A 21,269-nucleotide genomic window follows, 5' to 3' on the forward strand; every position below is an offset into this window, starting at 1 on the left:
ATATCTTTGACAGATGCACCTCCAGCTTACAACTCCACGTTACAAGCAGATCTTTTAAAGACCACGTAACACTTGTATTCTCCTGCTCTTAATCTTATTCTAATGAGCACAATTACATTGGCTCAGCAAGTTATTTCAGTGACAAAAAATGAAACTGCAACTCTTTGAGTAGTCCAATTTTCAACTATAATTTATGCTTCAATCTGTATCCAAGTGTGTATTTTGTAATGACAGTGTGTTCTCTGTGCTTCTTCAATTTCAAGAGTAGGCCAGTCTGTCCATTTTATGAGCTCCCTGGCACTCAAGAATCTAATATTTCTCCTAATGAAGACAGTACATCTTCTCAATATGAAATAACCTTTAAGTCTTTTTGGCAGGATAACTCACACAGATAGAAGTATCACTGAGGGCATTTTATTCTACACTCGTTATTTAGATATACGGCCTATTCTCAACAACAACAGGCAGAAACACATATAGCCAGTAAATCCATTGAGGAAAGATTGAGCCACGTAGCTACAATTATTACTCAAAATTCTTTAGCTTTTAGTATCTTATTAACCAACAGTATTTCTTCAGAGCTAATCAAAGAGGTTCAGCTTCACAGTGTAAGGTCATCAATTGCTGCAAGAACTTTGGTTATTAAGTAGATAAGAGCATAATCTCACTCCATCATTCTTCTTAACAGTAAAAGAAATGAAGCAATATCATTATCTAATCCTTCACTGACCAGTATCACATATAATACTATTTTTAGCATGGTATGTAGAATAACAGATTTTACACTAAAAACAGACTTCTCAAGTTAAGTCCTAGGCTAAAATCTGTGTATGCCTGCCACTCTGTGAATTTAAATAAAAATATATTATCTGAAGCATAATATGATCCAGTCAAAAATATAAAGCCCTCTCACTTCAAATACAACAATTTCTGCTAGCTATCAGGTTACCAATTCATTCCTTCTTATAAAATTACTAATATCAAACCAAGCTATGTTTATCTATGCATACTTTGTAATCTTAGACCTACCTCTGTATGAACAGCAAAACATTCAATTTGAATTCAATACTTATTGAAGAACACTACGTGTATCTAAGCAGAATTATCCTCTATAAACAGTGAGGTCCAAAGAACAACAGCTAACTATATCAGGAGTTTGTGCAAGGTCTGCACCATCATGCTTTATACAGTAAGAAACTACCACAAACAAAATAACTTCATCACAAGATTCAACCAGTTTTTGATGCGTTTTCCTAATGATGCGATACCCAGAAAGAAGAACTGAGTTTTAATTTGCCAAATAACACTGGTCTCATGTACGTACAAATTCAAAACAAGGGATTAAAAAGAAATAGGTATCTATCTTAGAAGATGAGTGCTAAGCATACCTTGCCTTTCATCCCTCCAGCTCAATTGCTCACAGTTGTCAAAAAGCAATCAGGCACCAAATTAAACGTGAAAAAGCAGAATACCCACCATATACATCAGAATGTCTCTAATCATCACCATCGCTGTCTGATGATCATTCCACGCTTGGTTTAGTGTTTGTAAAAAGTTGTTATTCAGGGAGTTTAATACATCTTCTCGCACCTAAAGCAAAAACAAACATATTGTCATAAAATCAAGTCAGCTTCCCTTGCATCATTTAAATCTTAGCAAACTTTGCTTGAGAAAAAAATATTTGCTCTTCTGTGAACATTGAATGTTACAGAAATGCTCATACTTTTCCTAACTGCAGGTCCTGTATGTAATTTCAGTAGAAAAATAAGGCTTTATACAGGTAAGGGGAAAAAAAAAGCAAGCTGAAAACTAGGGGAAAAAAAGGGTCAATTCCACATGCTACAGTGTTTCATTTACTACCATAAGCCACCAGAACACTGGAGAGTACTGGTACAGGTTACAAACAAAAATAAGCTCGGGTATAAAAGCAGCTGAGACAGTTGCAATAAGTATCAGTTCTGAAAGCAGACTCAGTACACCAGATTCTTATCCTAACAATCCATAACCACTAACAATTAGATTTAAGTGAACAAAAGAAAGTCAATGTTTTTTATTAATGCCTTTTTTAGTTGATTTGTTCATCCCATCAACTTCAGACTTCATTTCTGACACTACAACTTCCTACTGATCAAAAAGAACATCTGGTTTTGCATTTTGATTTACATAAATAGTCACGTACTACAGCGCTCAACCTTTAATCTCCCGTAAAAGAAAAACACGAAGAAACATAAAACAAACAAATAAACTTGGTCCTCATTTTTTCCCCTTTTTTATATGGAACCTGATATAAAAAAAACAAGTATCTACCACAGAAAAAAAGTACCAACACCACTCACATACTCAAGAAGGGATGAACAGACAGACCTTTAGTTAAAGATGGCTTCTGGCAAATAATCCATGCATACGCTCCATACAGTATAAATAAAATAACTTCAGTACTGCTTGTAATAATGACATAAAACCATGAATGTTAATACAAATTTGGAGAAATCTTTTCCAACCCTATTTCCAAAAAGGGAAAGTCAACAGGCTAAGCAGGCAAAAAAGAACATAACAAGTAACATGTTTGCAAAGATGATGAGAGTAACCATCAAGGCTCCAACATTCAGATGGGGTATAGCTTTATGTTCATATAGCTCAGCAAAACCCTATCTCTGCAGCTGGATTTTTGCACAGTTATACACAGTGATCTCAGTAAGAAGAGGAAGTGAAAAGTATGCCTAAATTTGTACCTAAAAACATGTCAATGGTTCAGTAAATCAAGGCTTTATAAAACTGCTACAAGATTTTTTTTTTTACAGGCTGCTACCTTCCAAACAGACAACTTGAAGACTGCTAATTGTGAAGCAAGACCTCGTTCTAAATATTAACAAAATTGGGAATGCTTTTTTTCTGCACTAGAGAGCAGTAGCTTCTTTGCTTCTCCAACTTCAAAATACAACTAGTTTACTAGAAAATTAGACCAAACACTACGCTTCCCTGCACGCTGGAGGGACTTCACTATAAATACACACCATCTCTTTTTTCTCAACAGTAGAGGGAGGTCTGCTGGTGCATCTGTGCTGCCCACACTCCCCCAGTAAGTAGGCGCAGGTTGGGCCAGGCCATGGCAGAGCTGCAGCCCACAGACAGCACCAGCAGGTTAATGCAATATTGAAGTACATCATCTTCCATGTCACACTGCAGCACAAAACAACAACAACAAAAAAACAAACCCACAGCTGTGCTTTACATCACATTAAGTGTCCTATGCTTTACAGAAGAGGCATGCTCAGAGCCTAAGATAACTCTCCAGCTAAGAGAGCAAGTATGCTCTAGTTGGTTCCTATTCTGATCCACCAACACACATTGCACTTTCCCTAACAGCTGCAAAGAAAGTCATCATAGAGCACCTAGAGAGAGTTTTATCTTTTTTTTTTTGCTATGACCAAGAAATACTACAGCCAGCATCCTAAATGCACTTCAGCTAGAAGACGTCAGCTTCACTCTTTCCTCTTAAGGCCCAAACACAAATACAGTTGAGAAAACTGTAACTTCTTACACATTGTTATAACAGCCATGTCAATTAGTCTTTCCCTGAATCCCCTCTCAATTCCTGCTCCTGCTTTTCCTGTCCTTCTAACAAGGCCAACAATCTTCTTTTGGACTGTTCCAACCTGAGAAACAGGACCCACATCACACTGCTCATGTCCCTGCTGATTGTGAAGAGGATACTCTGTTCATGTCACATAAGCATGGGATATTATGTCCCAATACTTGAGTATTTATGGGCAACAAACTGCCTTTCATTTACTCCCTACTCACCAACCCATAGTAAATCTATCCTGTAATACTCCATCCTTAAAAAAAATCAGTACTTTTTCCACATTTATACATTTGCATTTATACTTGGGTCCTAGTGTTATTAAATATAGATGATATATATAATTTTATATATAAATATTAAATATCAACTGTAAACACTGCTGTATACAAGAACAGAGCACAAAAAGTCTCAGCTGCTTGCCACATAGTATATGAATAGTACAGATTATGAATGTAGGTATTACAAAACAGTGTTTGAGTGTCACAGGTGTGCTACAGTTATAGAATACTTTTAAGTTTTTTAGCCACATCATACAGGAGGTTTCCTCTCACACAAACAGTAAAACAGGAGAATCAAAACACCCAACATATCCAAAGCAGGTTTCAAACTATATTTACCTGGACTGTGCCTTTGAAATTTAGGATTTTAGAAAATGAACTCTTTTCACCTGTGGCACAGCAACAACACACATCTCCGCATAGCTATAGCAGTAACTCCAGTTAACGGACATAAAAAGCTTGCCAAATTCTGACTGAATTATGTGGTTTTGAAAAAGCTGGAAGGATAGAATGCAGACTACCCAGGACTTTTGTTGCTGCTGAACTGATGTTCTGGCACATTGCTTACTGCCTCTTTACACTGTGTAATCCTAGCACAGCTCTCACTAACGTGTGAATTAGTTCACCTGTCCATAACAAGCATTATTATTACATGGGCATTTAGTTTGCTCCAAAGTTAAAAGAACAAATCAAGATTAGTTCTGAGAAAGTCCCAAAATGCCATCAGAAGGCTACAGACTTTTTTCTTTCCCATATCTCAGCAGTAATGCTTCAGTTAGAGTTGTTTGGTAGTGTGCAATAGGAAACACTTCCTAAAGTTTGTCCATCTGAAACTTAGAGCAAACCATATTAGGAATATGAAGTCGTTTAAGCACAAAGTTAGCTCAAAACTACCATTTTTTGGAATATATTGACACAATTTCAACAGAAGATGGCAAAATAACATCAGACTTTCATAACTTAAATAACTGAACAGAATTCTTCCACATAAGAGACTTCAACTGCAGTTTATAGAAGTGACATACCTTGTTTATAAGATGCTCAGTGACCACTTCTCTCAGTCCAGTGTAGAGTTTTTCTCCATGTTTATGCAACACCATTGTATATGCATTCCTATATAGCTCCTCAAAACTGAGACCACTATTGTTCTTACGCTGTATCTCTTGGATTGCATTTTTTAGGAGATCCCAAATGCTGTTTACATATTTCTCGTCCATAGTCATCTGTAACATAAACCAAGACATGATTGTTTAGAATCAAGAAAGATCCTTACAGAAAGTTACCTTCAGAAGCTGTATCCCTAGAAGCAGTAAGTGCTTCTGCCACATTTTGATTCCAATATCACAAAATTTCTCTACCATCGACAAAATAGTCTGGATCAAAACGCTATTTTTCATAACTACTTCTTGAAATCTATCATTTTTAGTGGTTTAATATCCTCTCCTTCAGACTTGCGAATTCAAAGAACCCAATCTTCAGAGTCTGTACAGGGGGAACAGCAGGTAGCTGTAGACACAATTCTCTTCCCCACTCTTCCTCTACAGCATAATAACGAAAGCGAGTTTTCTTCCCATATTAACACACTAGTTGTCACCCCATCAATCATATTGCAACACTGCTGAACTCGACTCCAAAACCTCTGGTACAATAAAAGACAAAAATCTTGTCCACAGAGCTAGCAATCTCACTTAGCCATCTATATGAGCCACCTAGGTGATCGTTTTTTGCAACAACACACTCATGGCCAAATAATTACATGTCTACAATCCAAATACTTACAGATGTTGAAAAATCCCACAAATTTCCAGGATTAACATCAGTATTGTGCATATTTCCACTACACAGGTAAGGTTAAACGACTTGCTATAGGATATACATACATCTCTAAGCAAAACAGGTAGCAGCTTGATCTGTGATTCAGATGCTATGTACTTTGTTAAACACAATAAGCAAGTAAAAACAGTATCAAAGTAGGAAAAAAAAATCAGTGAAAGAGAAAAACAGTTACAGAAAAGATTCAATTTAACATGAAGTCAATTTCTGTCTTCTGCTATCCAGTCATTAGGGTGAATCAGTTTACAACCATGTTTTAACAACCCAAGTCATTCACCAGAAGGTGCTTCAAAACACGATGCCCTGTGGATAAAGCAGCACCTGAGACAGCACAGGCTCAAGTAAGAGCAGCAATGAAGTACCTGACAGTAACACTGCACACAGTTTCAGCTATCAAGCGTCCTTATCCAATTGAAAGAAAAGCCAACTTAATTAAACCAAATTCAAAATGCAATTTTTAAAAATAAGTTTAGTTGATGCAAGAAGGCTTCGATCCAGCCTTTTCACTGAAAGGCAGAAGAAAAATATTACAATACCTTTCCCAGAATTACTGTGCCAAAATAAACATCCTTGAATGTACTAGTATTATCAAAGCAAACATGAAAACAAGACTTCGAGCATACTGGTATGACACTATGAAAGAAAATCATGACCAGCCCTGCTGTACTTCCCTTTTTTTTCCTCTATCCACCCACAAAATACATAGTGAGGAGAGGAAGGACCCAGAAGACTGAAGATGCCTGCACTTGTAATCAAACAATGATAAAGCAAACAAATCCAAACCAACACAATCTTCTGCCCTCCCAATCTTTGGGAGTTGGGGTTAAAAACAAACAGTTTGATGATAACAATGAACCCATCATTTAATACTCTTTCACCCTCCTGATAGCAGATTCTCTAACCCACTGATCTGTCCAGACCCCAAACCTGAGAGATGTGTCAACACCTAAGAACAAATCACAAATTCAGAAATTCTTCGCTCCCTGTCTCCCAAAAGTAAAACCTTAAGTAGAACAGAAATGGTTCTATTCTACTACACACATACCCTGTGCTTATTCTGTTATTTATACTATTGAGAGGTCACTTATTTTCTTTTTGATTTGCATTTACTATATTGGTGTCTTTAGGGAAGTAATTTTCTAAAGCTTTCTTGAAGATGATTTTGAGTACTGATAATGAAGGCAGCCACTCAGAACTGCAGACAGCAATTCAAGTAAATGCTTCTCAGCTTTTCTTTCACAAGCCTGATCTTTTGTTTTCAAGCAGGGAAGACTTTCAAACCCATACTTACCTATGTCATTTTCTCCCCTTACTAATAAAAAAATCTCTAAGCCAACATGACAACTTGCTTTTAACCTCAACTGCAAAGTATGTATTTATGAGATGGACAGCAATCACACTATCTTAAAATAGGCAGATCACCAGCCCCTACTCTGAGGACTTATCCAAACATTGCTACTTCTTAGTCCAAAGGTGGACATATCCATACATCACAGACAAGTATAACATCTAAATATTCTGATCTGTTCAGGAAAACAAAACAAACTAAAAGTGGGGTTTATTTCTACTACTTTTAATTAAAATGCTCTCAGAAGTGAAGGAATGACTACAGTATTTGCTTGCCCCAAACTCGCTGGATACAAATGCAAACAGAGCATCTTCTCACTTAGCAGCCAACACACCAACCTGCTCCAGAAGCACTAGAAAGATTCAGAAAAGGTAACTTCAAGGATATAAAGAAATACTTCAAATAATGTATAGTCTGCTACCTTCTAAGATCAAACAAAAAGGGCACTGCTTCTTAGTGCACCATCCTGTTCTGCTCCCAAATTGCTTTAGATTTGGAGGAAAACCTGCTAAAGTTGCAGGACATCACGTCAAGTTTGTACAAAAAAAAATTATCTCCTCTCCATTAGTGAGAAGTTGTTTAACTTGGAAAAGAGGAAACCCTTCTGTATCATCTTCACAGCTGCATAAGAACTGCGAGGATAAAATCTACCCTTGGATTACTAACTTAAGGTTCATCTATTTCTGTGTTCCTCCAGTCAGATTTGCATGCAGAGTATTTTTCTTTAAATAAAAACACATCCCGAGCAATAAATAAAATTACTTGAGCTCACAATGCCACCAGAATACATCTTTCATCTTCCAGAATTTTACACTAAAGCATCTCTAAAAAAAACCCTCTTAGAGAATCATGATCCTAATTTTCCTATCTGATGCAACTCCCCAGATCCCAAGTAACACCAAAGCCTTAAAGTGATCCTCTTCCACAATCTGAACACAGGAGTAGAAACCAGATGTTCTTTCACATCCATTCCCAGATTCCTTCTAATGGTTGAATATTTTAAAAATGAACTGCACAGCTTCAATACAGTTGTCATGTTTGTGCCTTCTATTCAGTAGATTAAAGGAAAAGCTGAGTTACTGTTTCTGCTTGTGCTTTGGAAAAAGAAACAAACAAAAAACCAATCTAGATTTTTTAAAAAAATTGTGTTCAGAAACAAAAATCAGAGTCACTGAATCCTTAAAGTCAGAAGAGATTTTCAAAGGTCCAAGTGCCCTGCAATGAACAGGGACATCCCCAGCTCCATCAGGCGCTCAGAACCTGCTGCAGCCTGGCCTTGAATGTCCCCAAGGGATGTGGCATCCACCACCTCTTTGGGGAGATTGTTCCAATCATGTCAGTAGCTTTTACATTCAGTTTCACAAGGATAGTTAGAAGCCACTGTCCAGAGAAAAGATGTGTGCTGACATACTCCGGTTTATCTTCATCATCACCCTTCCTGGGGAAAGGGCAGAAGATCAAGACCTTATTGGCAGGAGAGACAGCTGTTCATAAGATGCTGTTAACCGGAAAGCTTCCAGGAACTGCTGCCCTGATGCTAATGATTCAAAAGATGCAACTTGAACACAAACATCTGAAAGCACAGAAGTACATCTTGAAGAAATTAAGACTACAATATTAGCACACATGAAAACAAAATCATGTCACAGAAAAACAAAGTCTGCAAAGAAATCCAAAGGTCCTTTATTCCACCACACTGCCACAATGCAGATATCGATGTATGTATTCCTTCTCTTTAACAATGTCTGTCTGTCCTATCAAAACCTCCAAGTCTGAATCAGCAATCACCAATTCCATAATGTTCTCACAACCACCTCAGGCCAAACAGGCCATCGTTAATTCTCTCAAGTTTAAAGACTGCAAAAAGACCACATCAAATTTTTACTTTCAAAGTGTTGCAAACATAACCACTCTGTTCTTCTGCAGTTTGCATTATGATTCTGTATGCTGCCAAGTGAAATAGATACATCCAGAGTTGGATTACCACAAAGTAAAGATTCTTAAAAGCTCCAAAAATGTAGCCGACACATGCCTTATCCTTCCTACCATATCCTTTAGATGTAATACCCAAAGCACCGGAGCAAGAATGGGTTGAAATGAGGGAATGCAAGTGTTTACAACATCTACCTTGAAGGCAGTGAGTGGATACTGGCAATTCCAGCTCGTTTAGCAGCTCTGTTGGTAAACATTTGCACCTAGTAATTGCAGTCTGTTCCCACTGCCACTTCCTTGCTGTCAGCAGACAAAATGAGCAGGGACTGAGTTTCACAGCATCTCTCACCTCTTGGACTCTCTCTTCGCTTCAAGATAAGGAAGTCACCAAGATGGTACCAAGCATTGTATTACACAACAGTTCAGCATCCTTACCCTGGGTCCTTTGTTCTGGTGGAAGCCTGACTGAGGTTACCCAAAACAGGGCAGGAGAGACACATTTTTGCCTCAGAACCTCATAATTACCTGAATTTTTATGAACTTTTCCAGTATCACTAATTTAATACACAAGAATTTGCAAAGACAGATACACTGCTACAGATTCTGCCACCAGAATCTCTCTGAATATGGCATTTTAAGATACAAAGCTACACATTCTTCAGCTATGGAATACATAAAAAGCCAACAATATCCAGACTCCTCTGGATTGTGAAATCTTCACTGCTGCTCAGTGATCAGCATCCCTGCTGAGGCTACACCAGCAGAGGTACATTGGCTACATCTGATCACCGGAAAACATCATTACGTCAAGAAGTCAACAACTTCATAATCCACACTCTCAAATAAAAAACAACTATTCTCAGACAAACTTACTCATCAGGCACAAAATTCCAGTGCTATCTGAACAGGTAGACTGCTATATACATGAAAACATGAATGGAAGCTACAAAAGACAAGGTAAAGAAAATACAGTAAAGAAAGTACAGAACATCCTGACCTAAAGCAGTTCTGCATTTGGGCTACTACTCCACTTTGGCCACTTATTTAAAAAGTTGCAGGAAAGTCACACCAACATGCCAACAAAACTGGCCCAAATAACTTGCTGGACCTTTGTCCTCGGTGACATAGAAATGCAGAAACCACATCATCCGTCCTTCCAACTCTATCAGACTTTCCTCGGAAGCAAGCAGAACGCACAGACGAGACAAAGTGGATACCCCTCTGTCAATTAAAATACCCAAGAGCTACAGGATTGTTGGCAAAATCCCTCTTTCCTTCTACAGTTTGAGCAAACGCATTCTGCAGCAATTAAAAGCTGCTCTGGCAGCACAGAGATGAAGTGATAAGTAGATTAAAAAAATGATTGTTTCTGTAATGATGGAGTTGCACCTCCTGCTCAGTGACTGATAGATTTGGTCAACCTCCAAGACATTGTCTGAGAGCATTGCTGGTCTCATCACAACCCCAGCTGTGTTTCGGGGTGGGGGCTCGGAAAGGAAGGGGCTGGGTTTGGTTGGTTGGCTTTGATAAGTTCTACAGCAAATTGTAACATTTTCCAAGAACTTCCTTTTCTAATGAGGTTAATGCCCCAGAAATAAGAGTCTCTCACTCCTTCAAAAAGGAACACTTTCCTTCAGTAAAGCAGGCCTGACAGGAGCTTTGCCACACGGCAACAGTTTGACTGTCAGTGAAAAGTTTCAAGCCAGTCTTTAACGAACAGAAAAATGTACTTATCCAGCAATAATTTTACTGGGCTTAGAGAACTGAACAAATTTAAAGAAAGATCAGACTAATTTCCCTTCTATATTTTAGTCACAGTCTCAGAAGAATGAGACTAATCCTGAACTAACAATGCACTTCAACTTACCAGACTTTGTTTTGTTGTGTTTTTTTTCCTTATTTTTAAATCACTATTTCTTCTTTCTCCCCCAGTGCCCCTCTAGTTGTAGTCTTGCAGATCTGTAGAATACAGTGTCCTGATGGAAAGCAGAAAAATGATGCAGAACACCCCAGCACCTGCCTCAAATGAACTGGGATTAAGGACTGTAAACCTGATCAGCAATCAGTTACTACATAAACACAAAATACAGTCTAAATTATATCAATTCTCTGACCACACATCTTTCCAGTTATAGGCCTTTGCACGCTTTCCCAACACTAAATCCATGCAAAGTGCTTGTAACTACTAATACACAGCTCTGAGAATGCATCACATACTCAGTGACTAAGGTCAAGTCTTCCACAAAACTGATTCACAGCATACCACAAGTGTAAAAGACTAAATATTTTGTCCGCTCTCTAAACACTGCTTGAGATTCAAACATTACCTTTTGATAGATGTAAACAGCAGGAGTATATTACAACAGCATCCACTTCCTTCAGAGCAAGTTTCATGCACGTTCACCAATTTCTAGTGCCTCACATTTGCTAATCCTTCCCATTTTTCCATCAGAGATGCAAACTCAAGCACTTCAAGTGCAAGTCTGTGGATAAGACAGCCTCAGCCTTTTCCTCCCCTGCCAGCCCACCAGGAGAAGTTCACAAACTACATTATATTATCTTGAAACCAATTTAGGATTTTAATTTGCAATTTATGATACTCAAAAATGCATCTTCAAACAGTCACTTGTTAATACAGATAAAGGCAGAATAATACTTGTTTGAATACTGAGGGAAAAATGAAAGAGCAGCCTCACATCGTCCACTTATTGCTACATATGGACTCACACAGAGCAGCTCTTAAGATTGTTGAGATAAATAAATGTTTAAAATGCCACCAAGTAGGTTAAGTAACAACACAGGACAGTCAAAATTAGCAAATACTGCGTCCAAGATCACTTACACAAAGCCTACCTCCGCCTCATCTGTCTTACTATTTGTTTTCCACAAGGCCCAAACTCCTTGAAATATATGCCTACTTTAGCCAGCAAGGAAAGACATCCTCTAGGGAGCCTGGATACACCATAACAGGGAGAAAAAAGAGATGAAAATTAACTTCTCTTCAACATTTCAAAGCCTCTGCTAATTACACTAGAGACTTTATCCTAGTCTTAAATGCTCTAACCTGAGATGACAGCAGAATGTTATTTAGTACAGGTGCAACCTTTTTCCCACCTGCCAGCAAAACAGAAAACCTGCTTAGAAGAAGTTGTATATAAAAATACCAGTTAGTTTTGTTCAAGCTTCTAGAAAATCCAAATTGTTAAGAGGCAAAAAATTGGGAGTTCTAGTTCAAAAGACAGTTGTCACTGCTATAGAATGGAAATGCTTACACAGCCAGAAGAGTGACACTGCCTGTATTATTTACCACAGCTCTTTCAGAAACATTCAGTGACATTTCCACAGCACTCATTAGCACCATGCCTGAAAATGGAGGAGGATTATAAACCACCTATCATGCAACTACTTTCTTCCCATGAGCGCTTCAACCTAACAGCAGGGAGAAAACCACCCATACTTCTGAAACCTCTCTTGCTAATTTGGAAACTGTTGAGACCTGAAGCCTAGATCTCAGTTTACACTTCAAAAAGTCCGATATTCCGTGTTCCTTTTTGTAAGGTAACAGAAGAATTTTCAGACTTGAACTAACTTTTTGGCTTATTCGGTAACCTTTGTTGCTCTGACTGGCTTCACATTGATAACCCAAGGTGCAAAACGCAGCCTTAGTGGGGGAAGGAGAAGTACAGAGTTAGGATTGCTTAAGTCAGAAAATAAGAAGATCCATTCTGATGACACATAGGAATAAATATAAAAATTTGACACCAAAAGTGCCCGTTTATATCCTGGCAAAAGAGTAAAACCAAGTATCGGTATTCTGAGGAAAAACAAGAAGTGTCCTCTGAACTCACTTCAGAAGCAGTGATGTTAAGACAAGCTTTCCCAAGTTAAAGTTATAGAAGAAAATTCTGAGAAGTTTGAGTAATGGCAGAAAATATGAAGCACAGCTGCTGTTAAAATATCAGAATGTCCTCAGAAGAGAAGAGGAATGGAGCAGAGCTGAGCGGTGAGCCTCCCACCCACCTGCCAGCAGCGTGCTGCATGCTGGATAGTACCTGGGACACACAGGGACTGGCTGCACCACCCCAGCTCAGTGCCCTGTACCTGTCTAACAGGCTCTTCTCAATGGTGGAGTGACAGATGGCGAAACATCGGCACTAAATTTTACAAACCAGCAGACATGCCTTTCACCATTTGCAAACATAGGCCAGAAGCCACTTAGCATTTCACTCTGCAATAAAGTTCTTAACAGCAGCCAAGGACACGCTTTTCAAAGCCTGAGGACTATGTGAACAGAGGCAATCGAGCACACAGTAAGTCCGAGCGCCAGCTCCACAAAGCCACCTACTTGCTGAGCGAGTGGGCTCTTGGCTGCAGCAGAGGGAAGGTGGCTCAATCCTCCACTGGAATTGCTTCTGACTGGGTAGAGACTTCAGAGCAGAAAGGAAAACTGCCTACAACCTAATGGCAAAAAAAACCACCAGACCCCGTAACACCACTGGGATGTCTGACTCCCTCCTTCTCCGCTCAAAGCACCTCAACATGGCACAGGCGGCCTCCAACGGCCCCAACGGCCGCCCGGCCTACTGCTGCTCCCAGCACTGCTGCGCTCCCTGTTGTACTCACACATTAAACACAGAACTGTTTTCCTTCCCTAAGGTGTGTACGTTAAAAATGCCCGTATAGGAGCTGTTTTGTGTAACAGTATTTGCTTCTAATGATACTCCAAAGCCTACATCTTTACAGAAGAACCATTAACGAGTTATGAGTTTATGTTGCCTTTAACTGAACTTCATTAAAATAAAACCATCATACATGGTGAACCTTCAAGCATGCTGTAGTTTTCTATTCTAACACTTTCCTATTCCTTGTCTCCTCAAAAACTGATTTAGAACAAGAAACCAATGCTACCTCCTTCTCAAGAGTTGGTTTTCCACACTTCTAGCAACCAAAGATAATATTCAGCACTCACAAAATCAAGAGCCTGCTTCAGAGCGTAACATAATTTTGGGACTTTTAGTGAATGCATTCATTTGAGCGATCCTACAAAGATCTGTCCCAGTTTATTACAAAGTGCTCTTACCACACACAGACTGGTTATCAGACAGGATACATCAGTGATGGTGAAGAAGATTTAGAAGTTCCTGCCAAAGACTTGAGGATACGAATTTGAAATTCGGAGAAATAATGCTATGTTTTGTCATATACACTTGTGCAAACAGAAAAAAGAAACACTTTGAAAAATTATAACAATAATGGTTTTCCAAGAAAAAAAAATATCTTATTTCTGTTACATATTATTCTAAATTATAATGTACAATAGCAGAAAATATTGATCAGTTTTTCCTGCAACTCTCATAAAGCCCTTTCATCTATCACTGTCCAACAGGGGAAAAAATGGTGACTCCTGCTTAATAGTGTACTACTGTACAATGCAACAATGGGAGGGAGAAAACTACTGAGCCACCTGAAAAGCTCCAAATGAATCAGGCTGCATGAAACCTGAACAGAACACCAGTGGGGTTATTTTATAGTCTTGCACAAAAACGAAACAAGTTTCAAACGCAGGCAGGAGCCTCAAAGAACACTACTCTTTCCAATGGCACATGGGGGCACATACTCAAACCTCAGACCACGTGGAATGATGACGGCTCAGAACTTGAGATCTAAAAGCAAAGTTAATAAACTAAAAAGGGAAGAACCAGAAAACTTGCAGCTGAACCCTGAATGCCTGCAGAACTGAGAAATTCTAATGAGATTAGGTTAGACCACAACTGAAAGAGAATCTGTACAGTGTGCTAGAAATAAACTGAAAGAAAAACCATTACGTATTCAAAGGCTACCTTAGCATTAGTGTTAGCATCTTCTCAAAATGATACAATTCATCTTGGAACATTCAGCCTGCTCATAGCACTATGTTTAAAATGTGTGTGCAGATACATATATATATATATATGTGTGTGTGTGTGTGTATGTATATATAAATATATATATATATATGGAAATGTGAAATCCTTCATAAGATTAACTGTCCAACAAAGAGCAAGCATTCCCATATTTCTGTAATTGTAGTTTGGATCAAAACAACACTTGTTTCTTTCAATTAAGACAAAGACTGCTTGAATTTTTTTTTGTTTTCTTTATTTCTAGGTTATAAATTGACAATAATGTTGTTATTAATGCTGTATACACTATGCAGTTAAGTAGCCAAGATGCTCTTGCAAATAAGTGTTTGAGAACAGGATTCACGAAGCCATCCATGGAAAAACACAAAGTTAAGTAGGTGGTCTGCACTGAACTCCAGCACTCAGTGGAAACAAGTTACACTAATCGAAGAATCCTGCAGTCAACTATCTTCCAGTTCTGCCCTCATCTTGTCCCCTATATCTTCCCATCCATCTAACACACTCAGCAATACAGCAGGTATGCTCTGAAGAAGCCAAAGCAGAAATACAAATGTTACTTGCCTAATCTGACCATTAAAAAACTTAACTACAGTTCAGTGTGTTTTCTAGGGTCTACCTGTTCCAAGACACTCAAGCAAGATACAAAATTTACACCAACTTCTTGATTTGATAAATGGACACATTACAAATTGCAGCATAAATTTAACAAACTTCCTATCACCTTGTATCATAAATACCCCAAGATCCAAAACAAACCACAGAAACAGTCAGCATTCCCTGAGGGGGAAAATAAAACCCTCTACCTATATGAAGCCTAAAACAGCAGGTGCTAGATTTGAAAGGAGCAACATCAGTGGATGTAGGAGCTACAGCACTTTCTGGTGTAAGAGCTGAAGCTACTTTTCCCACAAAGAAAGTTCTGAAAACTTAAGAGTAACATCAACTGACAAACTGGATTGAAAGTGGCCTTTTTCCATGAGACTGCATGAAACCAGAATTTTCTTGGGCACAAGTATTTCAAATAAAATCACTGAAGCTTATATACACGCACTTGAAAGACTCATCCTGTCTCAAATGCATGCGTAGGATTCCTCCAAATGCTTTCCAGAATTCATAATGTAACCATACAACAGTGATTCACCAGAATAGACAGCTCTGAGAATTGGCAAAATACTATTTTGCAGTCTTGTTATAGAGAAGGAAGACAGCTCTGCAGGAAACAAAACTGACTGAAAGCACCAGGGTTAAAAAGAAAGGAAAAAACAAACCCAAACATACAGAGCTATAGAAATCAAACCCAATGCCCCACCATTAGGTCATGCTGGTTTTCGGGAACATCCATCCACCAACTTTAGGGTGACCTTTACTGCTCTGATTTAATAAAAGGATGAGCTTGTGCAAAAAAAAAACCCCAAAACTCAAATGTTGTTCAACACAGTTTAATGTTGCATGCATCAATTTGGAAACTTAATTATCAAATGCTTTTTGAATTCTCATATACTATTCATCCCTTTAAGAAATGGACATTTTCTATTTTGTAAAACTTCCCCATCCCAGCACATCGAAGGCTGCTATTTTCCTTAACCAAACAGCCACGCCAAGTAGCTCAAGCACACATGCAGGAAACCTAATTTATTATACATGCCAGATTGCAGCTGTAGACATCTCTTCAAGAGCTTGAAGTGCAGAACTGTCATTCTTTGGCACCACCTTTCAGAGGTCAACTAAATCATGTTAAAATTAGATTTGCTGTAAGATTGTTTGAGAGGTTTTAGAGTATTCCTTTAGCCAGCAATAACGGGTTTGCTGAGAGCTAAGCAGCAGGAGGCAGCCTGGGACATGAGAGCACTTTCAGCTGGGGGAGGGTGTGAAAAACAACCCCCAACGTTTCTCAAAACCAGTGCAATGAACCCATGTTTTGTGGGAGTATCGAACCTGTATTTCTGCATAAGACACATACTATATATTTAGCAAAAATACTACTGCACTCCAAATAATAAATTACATTTTTTACTACATACAATGTAGTACAGCTACATTCCACTAACATGAGTGACAATCACTTGACATTTCACACATTATATTCTTCTAGCATCCAGCTACAGTATATTTATATTTTTTCCCAGTGTTTATGAATTTGAAACAGGAAAGTTTCAAGGTTGCTTAACCAAAGAGAGCCTACAACCGCTCAAGAATCTCCTTATACTAAGTTCCGACTCCTGCTTTAATGCTGCCCCTACACAGAATGGTATCAGACAGTCTGACACAGACACACAGCAGCTACGCGTTATAAAAGAGTTAACAGTCCCGTGAGTGGTTAAAGCAGCACAATGAAAGCCCCCAGCTGCAGTATGTGAGATTACTGCACCGAACCACATCCAGCTCATCAGTTTGCTCCACTGGACGCACGTGAAACTTTCATGAGCTCCTGAAATTTCTGACACAAAGATTATCACTGTCATTAATTCGAATTTGACGTGAGGAGACATTTCTTTTTAATAAAATAGTTTAAAATCAGGGAAAGAAAACAATTTTTTCCTCTTGTGAACAGAAAAGAAAAAAAAAGGTTAAATGTGCAGGAAATTATTTGCCTTAATTATTTTCTAATGGTCTTACAACTCACTTAGCAAAATAGCCTGCCATGTGCTCAAGGTAAGAAAAGACCTCAGTGTGAGGTAAGAGAAAGAGTACATGGCACATAACAGGAGGTAGTAAATAGTAAAGGAGACCTGCCATAACTACAAGAAATTAACAATAAAGAATCTAGAAAAAATATCAAAACTTTAAGATCACTTGGTAAAACGTTTGTAGTTTTAGAAGGTGTTTGTGAAATTCTACTGAACTGCTAATTAAAAACACGTGCTGTATTATTCCGTAAAATATTATTTGATCCCTCCTTCAGTTATTGCAAGATATAACAATGACAGAGAAGTCTAAAAATAAAATATAAAAACATGAAAAGGGACAGAACCGACGTGGATTCAGTTGCCATAATATTGCTACGTTCCAGGAACCTTACCCAACCAATCTGGCTCCTTCAGCTCTCACACAACAGTCAGCAGAGACCTCTGCACGAAAAGCCAACTAAAGCAGAACAAGGAGACCTACCCGCACCAAAGAAAAACAGAAGAAGCCTACAAAGTCACCTCTGAAGGCACTTCTAATTCAGAAGTGAAGAGCAGAAGCACCAAATGTGAGATAAAAGAGTGAAGATCCATAACTGAAGTAGGAATAGTACACATTCTAAATATAGACTCTATCCCGCACACAGATGTAACCTCACTGACATGAGTAATCCCACTGCAGTCGCTGGCACCATTCACAGGACTAAAGCTACACAAACACTTGGGGCTCTGCAAAATCTGTGTTAAGATTGTAACCTGGACCCTAACAATAGTTATTACCTTCTGCAACTGTGCAAGGCAAAGCCCTCCACATCTCTTAACCAACTACACGTTTCTTCTCTATAAACACCTGATCAACGGGATTGCCAACAAAATGTCTCAGAGAAGAAAATCCACTGAATGAAACACCTGGAAAATTGCTGTCAATAGAAATCACCAAACGTTTAAGATGCTTATATGCCTATATGCACTCACTGGCATTTTAGGAAGGCAATAATTCAGGGAGCTTTGATGGGTTTTGTTTAGATTTTTAATGTAAACTTTTAATTTAAACTGAAAAGAAAAACAACGTGAACAAGAATGGTTTTAGAAGAAAAAAAGTGATGGCAATGCTTACACTTCTGTAAGAGCAGAGCTCTGTGTGAGCATCCTTCAGCCACCAACCTGATTTCACTTGCTTATGTGTAACAGCACCGAAAAAGAATCACTTGGAAAGTTGATCTCATTTGTTGAGTTTGCTGTTGCTGGCTAATACAGATCCACATATTCAGTTGTGATAAATGAATCTGTTCACAGAATCACATAATGACCCGGGTTGGAAGGGACCTCAAGGATCATGTAGTTCCAACCCCCTGCCTGGCAGGGCCACCAAACATACACCTTTACTAGATCAGGTTGCCCAGGGCCCCGTCCAGCCTGGCCTTGAATCTGTTCATCAAGTCAAAAGATGGCTATTTTTTACACATTTATGTCATGGTTAATTTTGGTAAAGCTTTTCCTACTTTTTGTTAGTAAAGCCCTGACAATGTTGCAATAAGACTTTATTCCTACAAGTCAAAATATCCTCACAAAACTGACAATCTTATAAAAGACTGTTGAAAGAAATATACACAATATGGAGACCAAAAGTCTCTGCCCAGCTAAAGGCCTTAAGTTTCACAGCACCCTTCTTTGTTTTGACTTTTACCACTAAATGCAACTGTTGGCCATTAGAAGTAGAGGGAAGAAGAAAGCAGTCGGTCACATTACTGTGAGTAAAGAAGCTGCTGAAAAGACAGAGAATCCCCCAACTTTATCAGCGAGGTTTTTCATGAAGCAAATGTACTGATATACTCCTTGTCAGTAAATAAGATAAAACAGGTACGCCCGGCTTCTCTCTAAAGGCAGGGCTCATTAGTTCTATCCTACTACCTACCAGGATCAGGCGTAACATCAAAAAGTTACGCTAAGCCCCACATGCCAGTGACTCAACTAAGTATCTTCTTTTTAACACACATCGGTGAATGCACACACACACACACACACACACTTCCTGGCAAACCTCAGGCAGACCGAAGCTTTCTTCTGTCCCTCATTCCTCACCGCCATTAACAGTCCCACAGTTGTTATTCTGTTCTAAGCTTTAATTGAACCAACTGTCAAAACACTGCAAGCTTTATGGCAGAATAAATTAATAACTGGGCTCGTTCCCATCCGCAATCCAAGGGATGGCATTTCCACGGCCCTACACAACACACATGGAAGTTACCTGTGCCCCATGTTTACAGCAACAACTGGCACTGTGCCACCTAAGTCTCATAACCGTACGACTTAGAGTCTCTTTCACAGCATAGAGAGTCAAATAAATTCTCGACGAGGAAACTCTCCGGAAGACGCAAATGAATACCGCCCCCCTTCCGGAGGTAACCGGCGTTGTGGACGAAGCCGCGTAACCTTCCACTCCTTCCCCGAGGCCTTTTCCTTGAAAACAAAGAACCGCCGGCCGCCCCCCTCCCCGCTGCCGCTCGTGGGCTGCCCGCCCCGCGGTGCCTCAGGTCCGGCGGCGGAGCCCCGTTCCCCACCATTTAGTGGCGGCGGACTCGCAGCGCCGCTCCCGGTTCCCGTCGCCTCCCGACCCGCTGACAGCCGCCCGCCCCCCGCAGGCCCGCGGCCGGCCCGGCCGGGCCCCCCCCATACGGCTGACAGGGCGTGAGGCCGCGAGGCCTGCGGAGGCCGGGGCCTGGCGCGGGCGGCCTAGGCCCGTCGGGGCCGGTACTCACGGGGAAGGCTCGGATCCGCATCTTGGTGTCCTTCCGGCTGCCCGTCCCCTTGCTCAGGTTCGACATCTTCGGGGCCGGCGGCGGCGGCGCCCCCCTGGGGAGGGGCGCGGAGGACGCGCGGGGGGCGGCGGGGCCGGGGCCGGGCGGGGGAGGCCGCCGGAGATGTTCGCTGCGGGCTGCGGGCCCCGAGGCTGCGCGGAGGGACCGGGCCGGGCCGCGGGGGGTTGGAGGGAGCGGAGGGAGCGGCGGAAAGCGAGGCGGAGGCGCGGGGCCCTCGCTCCGGCGGCGACGCTTCCTTCACCCGCCTCCTCCGCCGCGATGGCGGACAAACATCGCTCAGTGCGCAGGGCCGAGCGCCCCCCTCCTTCCTCTTCTTCCCTTCCCCTTCCTCTCGCTTCCTCCCCTCCCCGTCCCGTCCCACCGCCCAGGGCGCAGCGACGAGGGGACGGATCCGGCCGCGGCGGCGGGCGGGGGCGGCGGGAGGGCCGCGGGGCGGGGCGGAGCTCGCCACTCTCGCGAGACCGTCCGGCGAGCTGTCACAGGCGGCGGACGCGGAGTGGAGTGATGCAGGACGGTTGTATTTATGTTTTGTGTTGTTTTTTTGCCGTCACGATGCGTGACTGAGAAATGAGGGTGGCACCCGAGGCGGTGCTGACACGAGTACGGAGCTAAATATAGGCCGCTTGGAAAGGGCAGGTGGAGCAGGAGGGAAGGGTGCTCGGGAAACAACAGGGCCTGTAGGCCGGCAGCAATACAGCAATACAGCAATACAGCAATACAGCAATACAGCAATACAGCAATACAGCAATACAGCAATACAGCTCCACGAACGTTAGGCTGGTTAGCAGGAAAATAATGCCCCTGAACCAGAGCCTGACTGCAGGTAGGGGATGGAGCTTGAAAGCTAGATCTAGAGATCGCTGGCATGACTGGTGTCCTGCATGTGGATGCAACACCACGTAGTCAGGAAGAGAATCTCTTCTAGGTGACTTGTAGGACTAGATAG

The 21,269-nt window shown here is 40.7% G+C and overlaps 1 protein-coding gene across 1 annotated transcript in view; it reads right to left on the bottom strand.

Moving 5' to 3' along the window:
• CUL3 (cullin 3) overlaps nt 1-20,739 on the bottom strand; it is a 42,735-nt gene extending 21,996 nt beyond the window's left edge. The window contains exons 1-3 of the mRNA XM_015871332.2: nt 20,264-20,739; nt 4,890-5,087; nt 1,477-1,590 (exon numbers count right to left, since the gene is read on the bottom strand). Of these exons, the coding sequence (XP_015726818.1) occupies nt 1,477-1,590; nt 4,890-5,087; nt 20,264-20,329 (378 nt within the window). The 5' untranslated portion in view covers nt 20,330-20,739. The remainder of the gene's footprint in view (nt 1-1,476; nt 1,591-4,889; nt 5,088-20,263) is intronic.
• Nucleotides 20,740-21,269: the final 530 nt, after the last annotated feature.

Source organism: Coturnix japonica, chromosome 9 (genome assembly GCF_001577835.2).
Source record: "Coturnix japonica isolate 7356 chromosome 9, Coturnix japonica 2.1, whole genome shotgun sequence".
Classification (NCBI taxonomy): Eukaryota; Metazoa; Chordata; class Aves; order Galliformes; family Phasianidae; genus Coturnix; species Coturnix japonica.